Genomic DNA, 19,335 nt, shown 5'->3' with positions numbered 1-19,335 from the left:
CTACCACTTCCAGATCCAGGCTCGGCAGGTCAACCCCGGTAGGATGCTTGACGAGATACCTACGTAGAAGCTCGAAGCCCTTGAAGTACCAACTAAAGAGCACTGTGGAGTACTCCTCAGTTTGCTGGAAGGCTTCGACGGACCTAGTAGCGATCGTTTTAAGCTTTTCTTTGGCCGCCTGAAGCTGGTCGTCCTTCTCCAGGTTTAGCTGATGCTCAACCCTAAGATCGACATTCAGGGCCTTGACCTTTTCCTTCAAAGCAGCAGCCTTGTCCATTGACTCTATAAGATCCTTCTTCAACGTGGAGTTCTCCTTCTCCAAAGACTCCATCCTGGACGCCAAAGACGCCACCTTAGCCTCTTGAGTAAGACACTCAGAAGCAAGGTGAAGGCTCTCCCCCAACACCTGACAAAGCAAATTAAGTCCGTCAGTTATAAAAAAAAAAAAAAAAAAAAAAAAAAAAAAAAAAAAAAAGGGAAATTTATATGTAAGGAGAACAAGGAGAATGCAGAAGTGGTTTTACCTGGACGATCTTGTGTACATGCTGACTTGCAACTACGTTGAGAGGCACTCCAGAGAAGACCTTGAGGTCCTCAGCCTTTACGACGCCATGCGCCCGCTCCACGGCCACGCCCTCGTCATCCTAGACGGACGAATCCACTTTCTCCTTCTCCTTCTCCTTCTCCTTAGCCGACACTCGCTGCCTTTTGGAGGAAGGGGTGGGAATTTCCTCGACTGAGGTAGCCGGAGAAGCCACCCGCAAGCTCTCAACTCCAGAGACAATGGGAGTGGTATCTGCAGATGGAAGAACTGATGAACTCTTCCCCGTGATACAGACACCCTTCTTGCCAATATTCGCCAAAAGTTCGTCCTTCTTGGAGCTCATCTTAGCGTACATGTCTTTGTTGAACCTGGTTGACATCTCTAAAAAAAACTAAGAAATCCAAAGTACACACGTGAAGATCAATACTGACGAGGTAAACACTTACTCTTCTTCTCCTCAATATTAATGCTGCGCAAGACGTAAGGAGATGGGTCCGGGCCTAAGCAGTAGAAAGCAAGCGTCCGTGGGTCCACGAGGTCGTCCCAACTCTCAACCGACTTGGCGTATTCTCCTCAATCGCATCAATGGCTATCCTCGTTCCACCAGACGAAGTCGTTGGTGCGAATTTAGCAGTATTCTCTGTATACCTCTGTTTCGGCTATTTTAGTTCATTGATGATCATAACCCAGGCTTCAGACTGGTTTGCCAAAATAATTATTGGTTGTTCACCATTTTATGTCTTCATTGGAGGAGTCGCTTTAATCATTGCACCTATCAGGTTACGTTATTTGCTGAGGTTTCATGGGTTAGGTTATTTGCCGAAGTTACATGGAAGGAACAAAAAAAATATATAGCCGAGCTTGGAGCTATTGCATCTAGAATACGTGTCAATTTGTATTTTTGTTTACTAATAAATTTCGAGAATAAAATTTAGCTTATATAGGCACTGTTGGAAGTACCCAACGCCATCTATGAATATAATGTATGTATGTATAATATTATTGCAATAAAGCAGTGTTTGGATTATCATCGCCATTTTTTTTTTTTTTTTTTTTTTTTTTTTTGAGTTTGCAATGAAATTCCTCACACTCTGTCACACACCTAAATGGCAAAATCCACTTGCGTTCAAAATTTATCATCTTTATAATCCCCATTTTCCTCTAGTTAGGAGTTATTTGATTGGTAAATTTCACAAGTTAAGACGACTTTTGTTAAAACACAGACCACAAATCTTCACAAAAACTACTAATAATTTCGGTCTACCAATTAAGTCCATTCGAATTCAAAGTACAAACATTCTCAAAAAAAAAAAAAAAATCAATGTACAATTGCCCATTACATAAACACCCATGGATGAAATATTAAATAATTTTAGTTCTAGGTACAGGGTGTGACGTCGACCTCCACCTTAAATGTACACTCTAAAAAGAAAGCAAGATTTGGTTGGTTATCAGTTATCACAGTGGGTTTTGAGTAACCTTAATTAGACCAATTGGGTTTGGGCTAGGGGCTTACACGTTAGTACGTTACAACTGGGTGGACCTTCTTGCTTTCCCTCATCACGGCTTGATCCCATCAAAAGATTCAATTACATACTCTACCAACTAGTACTATTTTTCATGCCGGTACTTAGGCAAGTACAAAAACACTTCAATTTCATGTTTTTTTTTTTTTTAATGAATCAATTTCATGTTAGTTTAAAATACTAGCTAGCTATTCCGGAGTCATATCGGAGAAATTATCAAATTTTGGCCAAAAATTAAAAATTAATTGATAAAATAATTTAGATTGAAATGCAAATTTTATCTTCTAAATCAAACTAAAATTCATTTCAGTCTTCTAATTTTACTTTCGTTCAATTGTGTTTTCGAAGTTTCAAATTTAATAGCATTTTTTGATGAAATTGGACAAAATCAGGGATGGACCTACATAAAAAAATTAAGATTTTTCCTTATATATATATATATATATATATATTTGTCTCTCCTCCTCTAAAATATTTAGATATGGACCTACAAGAAAATAAATAAAAAAATAAAATTCATGCCCCTTTAACTACAATAACAAAATAAAAAAATAAATATGGACTAAACAAAAATCGCACACTTATTTCGTATGTTATACTTTGTTGATGTGCTTTATAATATGAAATATTTAAGAAATACTTATTTTGTATGTAGTATTTTGTTGAATATGAAATAGATGTTAATTTTTTTTTTCATAATTTTTTTTTTTTTTGGTTTTAAGCTTTGGCCCCCCAGGTATGAGTCCTGGTTCCGTCCCTGGTCACTCAATTGATTGACTCCATCACTCAGAATTCGCCAAACTCAATTGATCTCGGTGAGAAAGCACTTACTTTAACATACTCCATTATATATCATATGGCATTCAATAGAGATTATGAAGAAATGGAGGGAGGTAAGCTTAAAGAGCTCAATGAATAAGCCATGCAAATATTAGGCATGATTTCAACTGTAGACATTCTTCCATGGCTCAGGGGGATTGTGGATGCAATAATGGGACTTCCACGGCGGATTAAAAAATGTTATCATAGATTTGATTCATTATTCGAAAGGTTGCTTGATGAACAGCTTGATCTAGCCTAGCCGAAGTTAAAGCAAGAAGACATTGTTGATGTTATGCTAAAGATTTTAAAGGATGAAAACTCATTTCATTCGAACAAAAGAACACATCAAAGCAGTTCTCTTGGTAAGCCATGGGTCTTGTTTCCCTCTATTTTTTTTAAAGGAATACTATAATCAATTAAAAATTAGGATTAGGGCCACTTTAAATGTTTTTTAAATGGGTCATACTAACGAGTGCCCTTAGAACACTGGTTAAGAATCCAGTTAAAGAAAATTTTTATGGGAAAAAAAAAAAAAAAAACAATTAATGTTTTCACATCTTTTTTCATTTCCCATAAAAGTGATGTCAAAATTTTTTTTAATTAGATTCTTAACCAGTACCCTAAGGGCACTTGTTAGCATTTCCCTTTTTAAATTTCCATAATTGCTTTTTTTTTTTAAATGTATTGTTTCCATAAATTCATGGTGGGGTCTATTATGAATGTGAGAGGAGAGAGCATCATTTCACTATACTCCGAGACTACCTAAGAATTTTCTCCTAAATTAGGATAAGGCTAAGGTCTAGTGTCCAGTAGTACTGAACCCATTGAGATGATGACCTGTGTCTATTTTTAGACATGTGTCACCATCTGACTAGGTCCAATGCACTGAATCTAAACCAAATGCCTCAAACTAAGCCTTAGTTGTTATAAATAAGAGAGAGAGAGATAGAAAACTCTAGAATTAAGTATTTTGGTATACGGTAAAGCAATAAATGTGCAATAATACCATACATTTATTAGAATCTTTTATAGAGATAGGTTCAAGCCTAAGTCCACAAAATTACACTTTTTATAGACCATTAATTTTTATGAGATTTAATACTTAAAATTAGTCAACTACTGCATAGGAGAATTTCTTTAAGGGCATTTTTTTTCTCTCACCTTATTTACTACAACCGCTTTAAATGTTTATTTATTTTTTTGATAGATCTCTTTAAACGTTTAGAGAGAAAATATTACGCAATATTTATTTATTTTGATATATATCATGCAATATTTATTACTAACTTCTTAAATGTTTAGAGTGAGAAGAGAGAGAACATACGAGAGAAGATGAATTAGAATTACAAACAAATTCCATTTGGATAAAATTGTGATAGTTTCTATGGAAGAGGATTAAAAAAGGTAGAACGAGCCGAGCTTGGAGCTGTAAGCATCTAGATTGTGTGAGTCAATTATTGTATTTTTGTTTACTAAGAAATTTAGAGAATAAAATTTAGCTTATATAGGCATGGTTGGAAAGACTCTACGTCATCTATGAATATAATGTTTGTATGTATATATAATATTATTGCAATAAAGCAGTCTGATTGCCATCGCCTTCTTTATTGCAATATGTGTTGAAACAAACACTAATAAATTTAGGTAGACTTATTTCAAGGTCACTACTAACCCTCCAAAATAAATTAATGTGACCCTCCTTGTTCAACTTTTCCCGCACTTTCTTGTCGGTCTTCTTTGCACATCTGTAGTTTCATCTACGACGAAGAGCCAAAACGCCGCCACAGTACAGATGCTCTCGTCCGCTGTGAAGATCCTTTCACATTTCTCAGAAAACAAACATATCCTAACTCTGTCTGTTTGTTTACAGCTCCTCTCTCTCTAACTCTGTTTGTTTCCCGAGAAAAAAAAAAAAAAAAAAAAGGAGAATGCTGTGTTTTGATTTTTGTTTTGTGTATTGTGGTATCTAAGGTTTTGAATTCTTTAAAATTGATGCCTCTCAATTTATTATATGAGTTAGTATTGATGCTGACTTTGTGGATTTTGTGGTTTTGATCAGAGAGTTTGTTGATGATCTTGAAAATTCTATGTTTATGTTTAGCTAGTTTGATAATTAGTATATTACAACAAGCCTTTTGGTTAATTTCACCTGCAATTGGTGGTTCTTGGAATTGGAGTGAATAGAAATATATGTTTGTTTCTCTGTGCAGTGACTTAATATATTACTGGTTTTGTGAAAATGCAATTCAATTAGTCAAGTTGAAATTTAAGTTTCAGTTGAGTCAAAATTGTACTTAGAAGTTCTATTTAGATCCTCACCTCAAATTTCATATGGAGTCGGCATTGATCAGTTTTGTATACATACATATTACACATATTTGATGAGGTGTACAGTACATATATTTGTGTACAGACTTGTATCCATATTGTACTAAGGTTTTTGATGAAAAATAACCCCATATAACTTAGCTTAGCTTGAATTGTTATGGTTATTTTTGATGAAAAATAACCCCATATGACCTTTTCGTCAACTTCCAGTAAACTACCATTATGAGAATTACATTCACTATTAGACTTGTTTTTCCCCAAGGCTACAGTCTTTTTTTCTTTTCTTTTTTTCATATTTCCTATTATTTGTATTTGGTGGATTAAACTATGTATAACAGCTTCTCAAAATTTCATAAACATGGAAGCAGTTTCAATTCCATTGAATAGAAATAGAGTTCCTTTATATTTCTTTTTTACTTTTCCCTCTAGACTCTAGTCATGATCTTGAGTTCGTTTTTGTTTGAAGTTATTCCAAATTTGAACGTTAATTAATTGGAAGTTAAAGAAATAGCCTTCATGCTTGAATCACTGGTAGATGGACTTAAGGCATGGTTGTTTGTCCTCTTGGATGATTGGTTTGCTTTAAATGAACAGGAAAGTTAGGCTGCTATCTGATATGTGCATGATAAGAATTCTTGGCCCCAATTCAGGATCTGCCCAGCACAAAGCTTGCTGCTAAATTAATTTGAATCTTGTCAACTGGGTTCATTCCCTGTTTAATATATATGCATAAAACTCTTGCTTCTCTCACGTTCTCTTACTTTCAATCTCCCAAGCTCATTGCTACGGAAACAATCGGACTCCCTTCATTACATATATAGGTGAAATCGTACACAAATGCTATTGATTTATACAAATAGATTAACCCAGTAAACTAACTTGGGCATAAATAACCTTGTGTCAGATTGATGGAGCATATACTGATATACACAGGTGATAAGTCCCTAGAATGTCTTTAGTGTTAAGGACTTTGAAACATAAAAATAAGTTTTATGTCAATGTTGTATGTGTTTTAACTTAGCTTGAATGCTTGAACATAAAAAATTTGTGTGGTGTCATTTATTGGGCATTTAATATAATTATGAGTTGTTTTTTGATTAGTAGCTTTTATGTTTGCATTCATAAGCTTATTTTTTACTTCAATAACTTGTTGCATGTTTCTTAGTCATTTGATTCCTTAAGAGTATGTTACAGTAATTGGTTATGAACATTTTCTGAATGTATGTTTTCTAATTTAATGCAGTTTTGAAGTTTAGAGGAGTTCTAGGAAGAGTTTAAGGATATCAATCAAGAGGAGCAGATTTCAAGGTTGCATAAAATGTTGGGCCCCATTTTCTTAGAATTATAATTCTAAAACTCTTTCAATGTGATAATTACTTTCACTTGATTTAATTATTCAGATTCCTAACATTGCTTTGCCATGCGTATCACTATTAGCTTTGTCATATGAATCTCTAACTTGAACTCAACTCAACTTATCCAAGTCTTAATCCAAATTGATTGGGGACACTATATGAATCCTTATTCCAATTAGTTCTGGTTGGATTTTTAATCAATACTAAAACTCTGCCTATGTTGTTCTCAATATCTTCACTTCTTCGTCAATCGGTCCAATACTGCAAGAGAAGGATTTTGGTAGGTAGATTACCCACTTAAAACTTATTAATATCTTATAAGCCGGAATCCATTGTTACCACCTTAGATGAGAAGGTAGTTGACTAGCAGACCCCAACTCAAAGCAGAACAGAACGTTCCTTTTTGCAACAAGGAATAAACGAGCTTAGATTGAATAGCGAACACATAAATCTTATGTTACCTTTATACCAATGTTGGAGATTTTCCTGTTTTATTTCTATATTTCATCAAATCTTTGATGTGAAAAAATAAGTCTTTTGTTCTCCTCTTCTCATATAATGTTGTTCTGCAATTTGAAAGAGTATTAATAAGTACAAACTAATTTGTTTATAAGTGCTTTATTAATTTTTTTGAATGAATATGTATGTTAGTAACCATTGACATCAAAGAATATTTGCTGGTTATGTCAAATTTCGAGTACTTTAGGCATTGACATCAAAGAATATTTGCTGGTATTGTCCAATTTCGAGTACTTTAGGCATTGACACTAATTGCTAATTTGGGCCTTGGTTTGGAAGTGTGTTTTTTGTCCATTGGTTTGGAAGATGAATCTCAAGCAGAAGCCTATGCTAAACAAAAGTGATTATATGAGTCACTATCTAGAGTTTTTACTTTTTATGGTAGCCTTATATTACATTTTCTTCTAAATCATCAAGGACTATGACTTTGTCATGCAGGGTGGTTAGGATAAGTCGGATGGGTGAAGCAAATCTAGAAGCGGTTCTTCTTGCATTGTGCTCAAAGCAATTCAGCCAAGCATAAGTGCCTGTGTCTTGTTTGCAGCTTAATTTGGTTGCAAAGTAGAGTAAAAGACTGTGGATATTCTGATTATTTTTAAATTTCATCACCAATGAAACAAGCTCTAACACTTTTCTTTTGTTTTCTATGAATCAGGGGTTTTTGAGATAACCAGCAACTACTACAGAACATCTGCACCTGAGTTGAAAGAGGAAAGAGCAAAGCCATTGGAAGAGTGGCTGAACATGGAAAGCAGTTTTGGTGAGATTGATGATATTAGTATAGTCCAAGCAAAGCTGCCAAAAAGCTGAAAAAGAGGAGGCAGATGGTGTCCGAGATATAATTGTGTTCCATTACATTTTGTAAGCTTTCCTTGTTTGCCTGTGCTAACAAGTTTAAATTGGCAGATATGAGGAATACATTGATTACATGTTCCTAGAGGAAACTCAGACGACTAATCTTAGAATATTGGAAGCTGCATATAAGTGGAAGAAGCAAAAGATTTCTGATAAAGACTAGCATGGTAACATGCTTTTGTAGAATAGAAGCTTTTGGTGTAAATACATACTTTTTTAATGTTAATTGGGTGAAAATGAAGTAGTTTAGCTGCCAATCATATTTTTCTGGAATGGAAGATTGCACCACCAAAATCAGTTTTGAGGGAACTAAAGAGTTCTACAGAGTGTATAGATTAGACTCTGAGAATGTATTATCATTGTTATGAAATAGCATTTCCTTCAGGGCTGAAATTAATTTTATCATTTCCTGAAATACACTTTGAACTGATTGTTGGTTATAGATAGCGTTATGTAATATCCATTATGGATAAAATTTTCAGATGTTTTTGTAGCTTATGGCAAGTGACAAGCAATTTGGGAGAGCCATGTACAAGGATTTTAATAATCCAACATCACTTTTGTCCTCTTGAGCTTCTGAAGATTTTAGTTTTACCAGGATATGGATATCTTCTTGGGATAGTCAATTGTTTGGCTCTGCAGCTTTGGTCCTATGTCGTTTACATAGGCCACCATGTCCATATTATATCAAGAATGGAAAATCTGGATCTGAAGACTTAAAACTAAGGAGAAGAGAAAGTGTTGCAATAAGCATGATTTGCAACTAGGAAAGACTTGGCCCAGGGAAACAGGAAAAGGTATTGGACAAATGCTATCACTTCGCAATCCAAAATCAGGTATGTGCAACAAGATTTATTAACTCTTTTCTCTCTCTCCCTGCTCATATTATCAGTTTTTTAGTTAACAAATTTTTTTTAACATATTCTAGTCTTTGTCTGTATTAGGTATTGTTGATCTGTATTATGAGTTTTGTTTTGTTTTGGATTCTAGTCTCTAATCATCTTGAAACTTTTTATGACTGTAATTGATTTGGATTCTATTTGTTTGTCTTTCCAGTAATTTAAGCTATATATAACTTTTTTTTTTTGGCCCGGTATAGATGGCCGCCAATATACTGCAACTACAGTTGATCCTGATTTTATTTTTCTACCCATTTTTGAGGAAGCTGGAATGAAGGTACAATTAAAATTTATGGTGGTTTAGATCAGAAATAAAATTCCTGTTCTGATTTCTAACATTTTAATTGTTCAAAAATATCTATTTACTTTCAATCATGATATACCATTTGCATCTGAAAACTGGAGTAACAATTTAGTTACCTCACTGCTTTAACTATTACTCCATGTTTCCTAGTGAAAGATCTTGTCCATAGATTTGTTCCTAGCTATGAGATCTATATGTCTTTATCTTTTCCTAGTTCTGATTTGTTAATTGTTACAGTGTATTATCTTCTAGGTTTTGTATCGGCTTTTGAATGCCAAACTCTTTTTGTTTTAATTAGTTTGTTTTCTTTTAACCTTATTGGCAGCAATATTCATTTGAAATCAATGCAAAAGAGAGATATCCAAGGAAGTTCAAGCAATTGGATGAGATATTCTTCGTTAGCAACTATCCTGGATATCAACTTCTATTGTCTATCGCAAAGAATTCTAGTTAAAATATTAAGTTCCTTTAGGTTAATGTGAAAGTGTCTATGTAGACTTTAAGAATGAAAGATTTAATGATTCGGAAAGCTAATTGAATTTTGTTTTAATATTTGTGTTTTGGTATAATATAGATTTTGTAATATGTGGTTATATAAAATCTATGTGCATGGTTGTGTTTTAAAAAAAATTAAAATTAAAAAGAGAAAAACCTTAATGATCCCGGAAAAATGTTCTAATTTTGACTTCATGAATAAATAAATAAGGTGAGAGAAAAAGAAAACCCTTAAATAAATTTTGTTGATGCAGCAGTAAACTATTTTTAACTATTAGATATTGAATCCGTTTTTTATTTATAGGACTATATTAACGGATGCCCTTAGGATAATTATTAATAAACTATTTTAGAAACGTTTTGACACTTATTTCATGGGAAATATAAAAGCCATCAAAAAAATTAACTGTTTTATCATTTTCTCATAAAAGGTTTTTGCATTATCTTGATATTAAGATTTTATCCTTATTGTCCTACTACTAAAAGAGTTCCTAAAGAAAAAGAAAAAATCATTATCCTACTATTTAAAGAATTTTGTCAGGTTTGCATTGCAAAGGTTATATGCTAGTATATATATTGTTGCATAGAAATAGCTTCAATAACCCCTTGTTTTTTCCCCCCTTTTTAAAGATCATATTAGGTCCACTTTGGTCCAATTGGTCTAGATTTGGTCCAATTTGGTCTATTTGGTTCATTTTGGTTCACTCCAGCCTATTCGGTTCAATTTCATCCATTTTGGTCTACTTTGATCCATTCGGTCTATTTTGGATCACTTTGGTCCATTTTGATACACTTAATTACAAATGAGAAAATACAAGTTTGGGCTAAGAATACCAATCTAAATTTGAATTTATTAAAAATATAAATCTCAAACTCATTTATATTATTGTTGTCACACCTCATACTATTGCTAGTGTGGCATAACATAAGACTGTCTCTAAAATACGATAAGGTTCAGTGCCAAGTGGTTAACTGATTTGTTAATGGGTGAAAAATTGATGAAAAAAAATGAAGAAAGGAGGCCGAGCTTGGGCATTGTATGCGGCTGAAATGTGTGTCAAAATTTTTTTTCTTCCAATAAGAAATTGTAATTATATATAAACTTAATTAGTTATGATTCATTGGGCATAATTAAAGTACAGTGCATGAATCTATATAGATAATTAGAAGAGGTCATTTTGGTATTACTTTTTAACACTTCTAAAATATAATTCTATTATTTATTATTATTACTTTTACTTTTATGTCATTAATAAAATTAAAATTAACTCTATTAACTAATGAGCAAATAAAAAAATCAAAGTGATCAACATATTAAATTAAATTATTAAAAAACCTCATAAATAAAATTCATTGGTGTCCATTTTTTTATCTGGCAGTTCCATAAAAAATAATAATAATAATAATAATGATTTCTACAATAATGGCCCTATCCCTTTGTCATCCGTTGATTGGCACAAGAATTATAGCTACAAAATTGTGCCTTCATGGTACAGTTCATACAGAGCTTTGAGGCTTTATTTCAGTCTCCTCCTGATCTTGCACCAACACTTGCGTATGCTTTCTTTCGCTTTCTCTCTGGGCGAAATTCAATTCAAAACTAGGTTTTCTTTGGTTTATACTCTAATATTAATTCTGATGATGAAATTGTAAGTTTACTTTTTGGGGTTAGTTTGCTGTGAAGGTAGGATAGTGAATTTGAGACGTTATAGAGAAGGGTAGAAAAGAGGAGATATGTAATTATGTTTATGCCCGTGTTTTCTCCTATGTTTTCCCCCCAAATTAGGGGGTTTGATTTTTGGTAGGCTTAGGGAAAAAAACACCCAAGCCCCACCAAGATCCACTCCATTTTCTCCTCACAATCAAACAAACAAACAAATAAAAAATTATAATCTCCTAACTTTTGTCCCCATTTTCCATTCACCCAAAGAAAAAAATTGTAAAGTGAGAAGTTGAAAACATGCAATGCTAAAGATAGAGGAAAGAAAAGAAATGATAAAGTTTTTTATTATCATCTTTTAGAAAAACAAGAAAGGACAAAGTTAGAACAAATTATGACCTATGAGGATTTATTTTATTTTTTTATGAAGTCTATGTTGGACCCTCATTGTGGAAATAAGTAAAGCTTTGTCATGACTCAACGACTTTGACTTGCATCTCTCTAATCCTCGTCTCAAGTGGGTTGCATTCCTACAATCCTACTGTTTGGGGTTGTCGATCTTTGAATAGATTATGGGATCTTTGAATAGACTTGTCATGTGTAGATATATGGCTACTTTTTTTTTTTTTTTGAAGAGTCTGGATGATATATGGCTACTTTAGTGTGGAGTAGGTCATATATGTGACCAATAACTTTGCCTAATGGTTACTTTTGTTCACATTAAATATTTGGGAAAATTGACAACGTTAATCTATTAAATCTGATTAGAAGGCAAAAGGAAAAAAAAAATTTTAAAAAAAAAAATTGTAGGCTTTACTCAAGAGGTTTTGGGTTGGGCAAACTTGATTATAAGATATCTTTTAGGTTGGGCAAACTTGATTATAAGATATCTTAGATGTATTCTTTTTTTCTTTTGGTATTGGTATGTATATAGAAATTCCTTAACTTGGAATTTAAATAGAGCTTTCGTAGTAGGCGGATATCATAAGATATTAGTTAACCAAACAAGTGATAGTAAATAAAATTATCTAGATAGATCATAGATTGATGTAACTGGGTCATTGTTTTAGGCGGTATTTGTTTGTGGATCTTAGGCGAGAAGGTTAGGGATGAGAGGTGCGAATTTTGTAATCTCTTCTGCTTGATGTAGGTAACATTTTCTTGTCTTCTTATATTTTGCTTAAAATAACATGTTTTATCTATTAAGTTTTCCTTGGTCTTTCCTTACAAATCTTATTTAATTGGTTGAGCTACATTGATTCAGAGAAAATAACTAGATTTTCTCCCTCGTTGAACTTTTTTAATTTTATTTGTTTTAATTGGTTATTTAGAAAGTTCTATTCCCTTCAAAATTGGATCAAGCAAGTGTCAATTTTGTGAAGGCAACCTAGAATTTGAATGAAATGTAATTGTCTAAACAAAGTTTATAAAATATGATTTTGGATATGGAATGAAATGAAAATGGTAATTTATGTACAATTTTACTATGCTTTGTACTTAGTCGATGAGGGTTATACATTGGCACATAAATTAGTTTTTTTCATGCATATCACAGAGCTAGGTGATCTATGATTCTAGGCCTAGTGATTGGGACTTAGCGTGACCATAGTTATATAAAAATTGTTAAGAATACAAAATCTGATTGAATATGAAAAGGATCATGATTCTTTTGAAATTGGGTATAAAAGTTTTTTTTTTTTTTTTTTTTTCCTTTAGCTGAAGATAGGTACCGAGTGAAATGTTTGGAAAATATTGAAACTAAAAATTCCATACATTTATTTTACTGAAGTGAGCAATGAATAAAAATAAATTGTAGAGTGAGAAGCTAGTACAGGCAGGCGGCGTTGACTGTAAAGATAGAATGAATTAAAGAAAATAAAGAATACAGTTATCATCTGATGAACTGCAACTAGGATAAATGGGGGATGATGAACTTGAGTGAACTTCTTGAAACTACTTAAATACATGTCGCACTAGAAGTAATCATCCCTTAAGTTGGTTTTGTTCCAAAACTTTTAGACTTCCATTCAAACTTTTGAGCCTGTACCCAGGGGTGGACTTAAGATTTCAATTTAGGGGGCCGAAGCGTAATAAAAAAAAATTCTAATAGGTATCCATATAGTAGTAACAAAATATCAACCAAGATAAATACACAAAATCATTGTTTCTTAATACATTAATATGTAATTATCTACCAACAAAGACAAAATAATACAAAATAATATTGTTTCTTAAGAACATTAGTTGTTAAAAAAAACTTTATTTTTACAAACCAAAGCTTACTTTTGCTACTTTAATATAGTATTTGAAATGTTTCGTACAGTAGTGTTTTTGGTATTTGGTGTTTTAAATACTAAATATTTATCATTTAGAATATCTGATGCTAATACTGTAATATTGGGCTAACTAGGATTTTTTTTTTTTTTTTTGGGTTAAATTTTTGAGTTTGATAGTTGCTAATTGAGCTAGGTTAATTAAAAGGGAGAGTTCTAGGTCTTTGAAAGAGGGAACTGCAGCTCTAGAAATATATATATATATATATATATATATAACCAATAAAAAAAAATTCTCTTTTTTTCTTTGGGCTGGGCCCAAATTTTTTTTTTCCTTCTTTTTTTCTTTGGGCTAGGGGGCCCAAAATTTCTCTTTAATTTTTTTCAACTTTTGTGCCTATACCTAACGTGAGAACCATTTGTTACTCTCTGTATTTTTGGGGGATTAAATGGAAGCCACCAGGGCGGCTTAATGGTGGAGCAAGAAATGCGGTTGCCTAAGGTCCCAAGTAAAAAAAAGGCCCCTAAATTTTAACCAATAAGGTTATTTATAATCAATAAATAAAATTTTTTTTTTACCAGATGAAAATCAAATAAAAAAAAGAGAAAAATGCAACGTCCATAATATTTTTCACAACACTTTTACAACTAATACTAAGTAGCATGTTGTTACAGCCTATTATTGATGGCAAAAAAATAATTATAGTGATATTTTCAAATAGAAAACAAAAAGCAGTTTAAAATCTAGGATTTGTTGTAAAAAATATTGTGAATGTTGCACTTCTAAAAAAAATAATAATAATAATAATAAGAGTTTAGTTAGCAAACTTTTACTAGTTTTCATCTAAGTCTACTACTAACACCACTGTTTTACTTACCACTATCAATCTACCACATCAACAAGTATGAAAAATTTTGTCAAATTTTTTCTGTCTATAAAATTTCTAAAAAAAGAAAAAATTCTACATAGTTCATGTTAATTAGTAGTAATTTTGCATCTAAAATAAGATGATCAATTTTCGCCTTAAGCCCCCAAATGCATCAAGCCGCCCCTGGAAGCCACCTGTCTAATCCCTTGTCATATAGATATGATGAACATCTAATTACTTTTGAAATGCGGATTGTTTGTTCCTTACAAAGAAACTTTCACATTAAAAAAACAAAAAAGAACAACAAAAAAATTATGAAGCTATCTAATCTTCTCTAGCATGCAAATCCAAAACCAGTAGCCACAACAAAATTCACACATTGTCAGATAATGAGGTACACTTTTAGCGAACAGAGGAGTGGTTTGATGTGTATCAGTCTATCAGAATCAGAGCAGCTTGCCGCCTTAGTCATTGTCAACCAGCCTAAAAAGTGCCAACAAAATCTACAATTTGTAGGGAGGAAGAGTATGGTCTTAGGGATGAGAAAAATGACAGAAAAAGTGAACTTCAAAATGCCAGACCTATACAGAACATGCAGCACGAGGCAAGTTGGAGTATCAATTGTTATCAGAGCCACGCCCACATTACATCAGTTGGTGTCATAGTCACGCTAAGCTGCATAGTAGTCCTTAAAACCTTATACCAAGCCTGACTAGAAAGGATCTAACAAAAACTAGTAAAAAATAAATAAGTAGACACAATAGTAATACAAAATATTCTTGCAAAACCCAAATGCAAAATAAACCAAAAATCCTCAGATCACTCGAAAATAAGGAAGGCTATGACATAAGGAAAGAGTCAAGAGGAAGCTAAATTATACTACTCTAAAGTTGGCTTGCCTGACGTGGAGCACAATCTAAAATCAAAAAGAAATAATTAATAATCCAAAGCAATTCAAATACGTGAAAGAATAAGAATTTAACCCAAAGTGAAAGTTAATTAGGTGACTTTTTGAAAAGATCTCCTAAACCAAATAGGATTAAGCTGTACTATTGGCTTTGTTGTATGCGACACTACTTATTCAAGCCACACATCAAGAAGTACATACCAAGGAAAATCATACCTTAATATGGCAACTTTCTCAAATATGGATGAGAGAATTGAGAAAATGAAGCAAGTTGCTCAACATGGAAATATTGATGCCTTTTACATCCTAATTATGGAGGATGTCAAACTTTTGGAGGACATCGATCAGCTAGTAACAACTACCATTTGTCCATTTGTTGATAGTCCTTTACACATAGCTGCATCTGCTGGGCACATCCCATTGGCCATGGAGCTGATGAGATTAAAGCCCTCATTTGCCTGGAAGCCAAATCCAGATGGGTTCAATCCCATTCACCTTGCTTTACTAAATGGGCAAACCCAGATGGTGCTTCGGCTTCTAAAGGTTGATGGGAACCTTGTCCGTGTCCAAAGAAGGGAGGGTATGACTCCTTTGCATTATGCAGCAATAACAGAAGATCACCTTGATCTATTGGACGAATTTCTCAAAGTCTATCCCAAATCTATTAAACATGTGACAATTCGAAATGAGAATGCTCTGCATATTGCCTTGAAATACGACAAGTTGGAGGCTTTTCTACACTTGGTGCGATGGCTCAGAAAGAATTGGTCTCAAAATACAATATTGTGGGAGAGTGAAGTCCTGAACTGGAAGGATGAGGAAGGCAACACAGCATTGCACATTGCAGTATCCAAAAATCAACCCAAGGCAAGCCCTCTCCATTCCTCAATTATTTACAAACTAAAGAAACATTGTAAAGTTTGTGTTGTGAACATCAATATTGTCCCACTGTATGATCAACATTAAGAGCTTAATCTCTAAAAATGATTCACTAGCTTTGCAAATTGCTACTAATTAATACATCATGGTTATTTTTGTTGTATCACTAAATTTTGCAGGCTGTGAGGAAGTTATAATATTCTAGTGTTGATATAAACGCTATGAATTTAAACGGTAATACAGCAGGGGATATGTTGGGACAACAAAATCAAATAGAAAATCGCGAGATCAAGGTTATGCTACGGCGTGCTGGAGCTTTACCAGCTTCATCTCTTCCAAAAGTAATTTATTACGCACGTTACCTATGGTCCTTATTCTCATAAATTGAGAAAATAGGAATGCGTTGTTTTGGTGAATGGACCGAAATATCAGACGACAGGCGCAATATGCTTTTGGTGGTTGCTACACTGCTTATGACAGTCACCTATCAAGGAGTACTCAGCCCTCCTGGGGGACTCTGGCAAGATGACTACCATCCTGAAGCCAATACCACATTACCGGCCATCAGAAAATTCAATTCAAGTGCTCCTATTCCAAACGAAGCAGGGACACCCATTGATCTTAGAAAATTTCCTTTTTGGGTGTTCTTGTCATTAAATTCTTTGACATTTATGCTCTCATTCTCAACAGTTCTTCTCCTCATTCCATCCCAGGACATTTATCGAATAGTACGGCTATCCCTTATTTCACTATCTGTTTGCTATATGGTTTCATTGACTGTCATAATCTCGACTCGATTCTGGGAAACTTTTTGGTATGTATCTATTTGCCTGCTTCTTTGTATCTTCCTACTAAATACTTCCGCCATTTGTGTAGCATGGTCTTATGAGGCTAAAGGACAGCTGCATGGCTCAATGCAAAGCGTTTGCTGATGGAGGAAGAATTGAAGGGGAAAAAATATATAAAATTAAATAAGCCAAGCTTGGAGCTATATGCATCTTAAATGTGCATGTTTGTCAATTTTTATTTTTGTTTCATCTCCCACTAAGAATTTTTAAGTATAAAATTTAATTAGCTTATGTTTCTAAGGCAAGTACCCAATGTCATATACTCAAAAATTGCAATCCAAACGTTATTGCTTCTATGCATTATAATGAGCAAAGTGGTCTTTGCGCCTAATTATATATTAGGCCAAAATAAGTCATCAGTCCCTAAAGTAAAGTTTATATAGTGTTCTGTAGGGACACGATTTCTTTAACGGCCCAATAATGATGTTGGGCTCATACGTGAAAGATCCCTCACAATATGATTTGTAGAGAGTGGGCTTGAAAGGCTTGCCTTTGATCACGGGGCGATGGTCCGGTCTTGATTTAAGAGAAATTCATACAGAAAAAGGAGTTAGGTTTGAGCATTTAAACCTTATAGCGTCGTATCCTGCGGGGTTGGTCTCCTCGGACTTGATCCGAGGATCATTAAGGTCTTACCCCGGTTACCCAACGGTGGGTTTTTTCTGTCATGTGCATGAGTTGTTAAGATATTTTCATCCATGGAGTCTTTTTTCTCGAGGTGGGATGGGAGTCCCTCCTTTTTCTCCCCCCCTCTCCAGATTTACTTACTTCTTCTTTTATACTAGCCTGCGTTCGCTGTCCTTCGTCCACGTGTAGGGTCAACCTTTACAAGACTGATATTTGTCCCGTCAATCTAATCCCAGAATTGTTGGGGATGGTTGATAAAGCTGAAGAATACGGCTCTGTTAGGGGCAGAGTCTTATCTGGGAAGGGTAGTAAGGGTAACTTTCCCAAGATATTTTAGATCTCCTTACAGATTTGTTCTTATACCTCTTTTTTACCCCTCTTCTCAAGGGAGCTTTGGGTCTGCCGAGGACTAAACTGTCCTCGGCTGCACCTCGGGGCCATCTTTTGCCTTATATTTTTGAGCTTGGGCCATAACCTCTTTCGGCTTGGGCCTTTGGGCTTCCCATGTGCAAGTGGGCCTGGACCATAAACTATTGGGCCCCACAATAGCCCCTCAAAACCCTGCTGTCCAACATCATGGTTGGAGAGGGGGGTTTTGGTAATACCGAGCCTTCATTATGGCTCATTTAATTCAGCCCTTGACTGACGCCGGCGACTCTTCACCTGCCCAAGGAGTGTACCGGTCTACAAGATGTTCCCCTTAATTTGCGCACGATGCGTTTATGCCGTTTGGATATCCGAAGCGCGTCTTTAATATCTTCCCTTTACGAGACCTCCCAGATTCAACGGTTTTTGATGGCGTAGGGGAATGAAACGGACGTATTCTTGTTTGCAGATTTCCTTGGAGATCTGAACGCATTAAGTACTCTCCTTTTCGTCCCCTATATAAAGAGAAGAAACAAGAGTTGTTTCTCCCACAGATGAATCCCTTTAATCCCCCCAAAATTTGAAATCCTTAGATTCCTTCCGGAGTTTACTTTTACTCTCCGGCTATACCTTAGCCTGAAATACACTCACATTAGTAATAAGCAATGAAAAAACCATTCCCCTCCCAGAAACACCATGTTCTAACGAAGCTCGAAATGGCTCGGTCAGGGCAAGTATGGCGGAGACTCAAGATTTGTCTCGCCTTCCTTTTAGCCAAAATCCGAAGCAGGGACTCGTCACGTCACACTTTCGGCGTGACTGAGCCGAGGAAGCACATCATCAGTACCACCCGCTCTCTCACGAGCATATCTAACATGGCACCAGTGTGTTAGGAGTCAGGACTGGGGCAGGGACTAAGTGCCCCTGCTTCTTCCTCTCTTCGTTCACTGGCGCCTCCCTTTGCTTCTCTTTCTTCTTCTTTCCACCACCAGGTCTATCCTGGTGCTTTTCCTTCTCCCTCTTTTGCTCCTTTCTCTTTCTTTTCATCTCTTCCCTCTTCTTCTCCTCCTTCTTTTACTCATGTCCTCCATCTTCCTCATTCATCTCCTCCAGCTTCCTCATTCAACTCCTCCATCCTCTTCTTCCTTCTCCTTCATCTTCTTCTTCCTTCTCCTTCATTTTTTTCTAAAGCAGGTTCTTCTCTCAACATGAGCAATACTGAGGCAGAGATTGGATAGACTTTGAAGACGAGTTTAAAA

At 34.5% G+C, this 19,335-nt stretch overlaps 1 protein-coding gene and 1 long non-coding RNA gene across 7 annotated transcripts; both read left to right on the top strand.

The window, feature by feature from the left end:
* Positions 1–4,139: 4,139 nt before the first annotated feature.
* LOC126719769 (uncharacterized) lies at positions 4,140–9,776 on the top strand. Of its 6 annotated transcripts, XR_007653197.1 has the most exons (6): positions 4,383–4,746; positions 6,464–6,528; positions 7,533–8,116; positions 8,432–8,785; positions 9,049–9,125; positions 9,478–9,776. It is a non-coding gene; the product is annotated as an uncharacterized LOC126719769 (long non-coding RNA). The 6 variants fall into 6 exon arrangements; XR_007653194.1 differs by lacking the exons at positions 4,383–4,746; positions 9,049–9,125 and adding an exon at positions 4,140–4,337 and having other exon boundaries at positions 6,464–6,540; XR_007653193.1 differs by lacking the exons at positions 4,383–4,746; positions 9,049–9,125 and adding an exon at positions 4,142–4,337.
* A 5,775-nt stretch (positions 9,777–15,551) lies between these two features.
* Positions 15,552–17,167, top strand: LOC126714435 (ankyrin repeat-containing protein BDA1-like). Its single transcript, XM_050414623.1, has 3 exons — positions 15,552–16,306; positions 16,479–16,576; positions 16,632–17,167. Exons 1-3 carry the CDS (start codon positions 15,579–15,581, stop codon positions 17,165–17,167), a joined length of 1,362 nt encoding a protein of 453 aa, XP_050270580.1. The 5' UTR covers positions 15,552–15,578.
* Positions 17,168–19,335: the final 2,168 nt, after the last annotated feature.

Source organism: Quercus robur, chromosome 1 (assembly GCF_932294415.1).
Source record: "Quercus robur chromosome 1, dhQueRobu3.1, whole genome shotgun sequence".
NCBI lineage: Eukaryota > Viridiplantae > Streptophyta > Magnoliopsida > Fagales > Fagaceae > Quercus > Quercus robur.
This window is presented reverse-complemented; position numbering and strand designations above follow the sequence as displayed.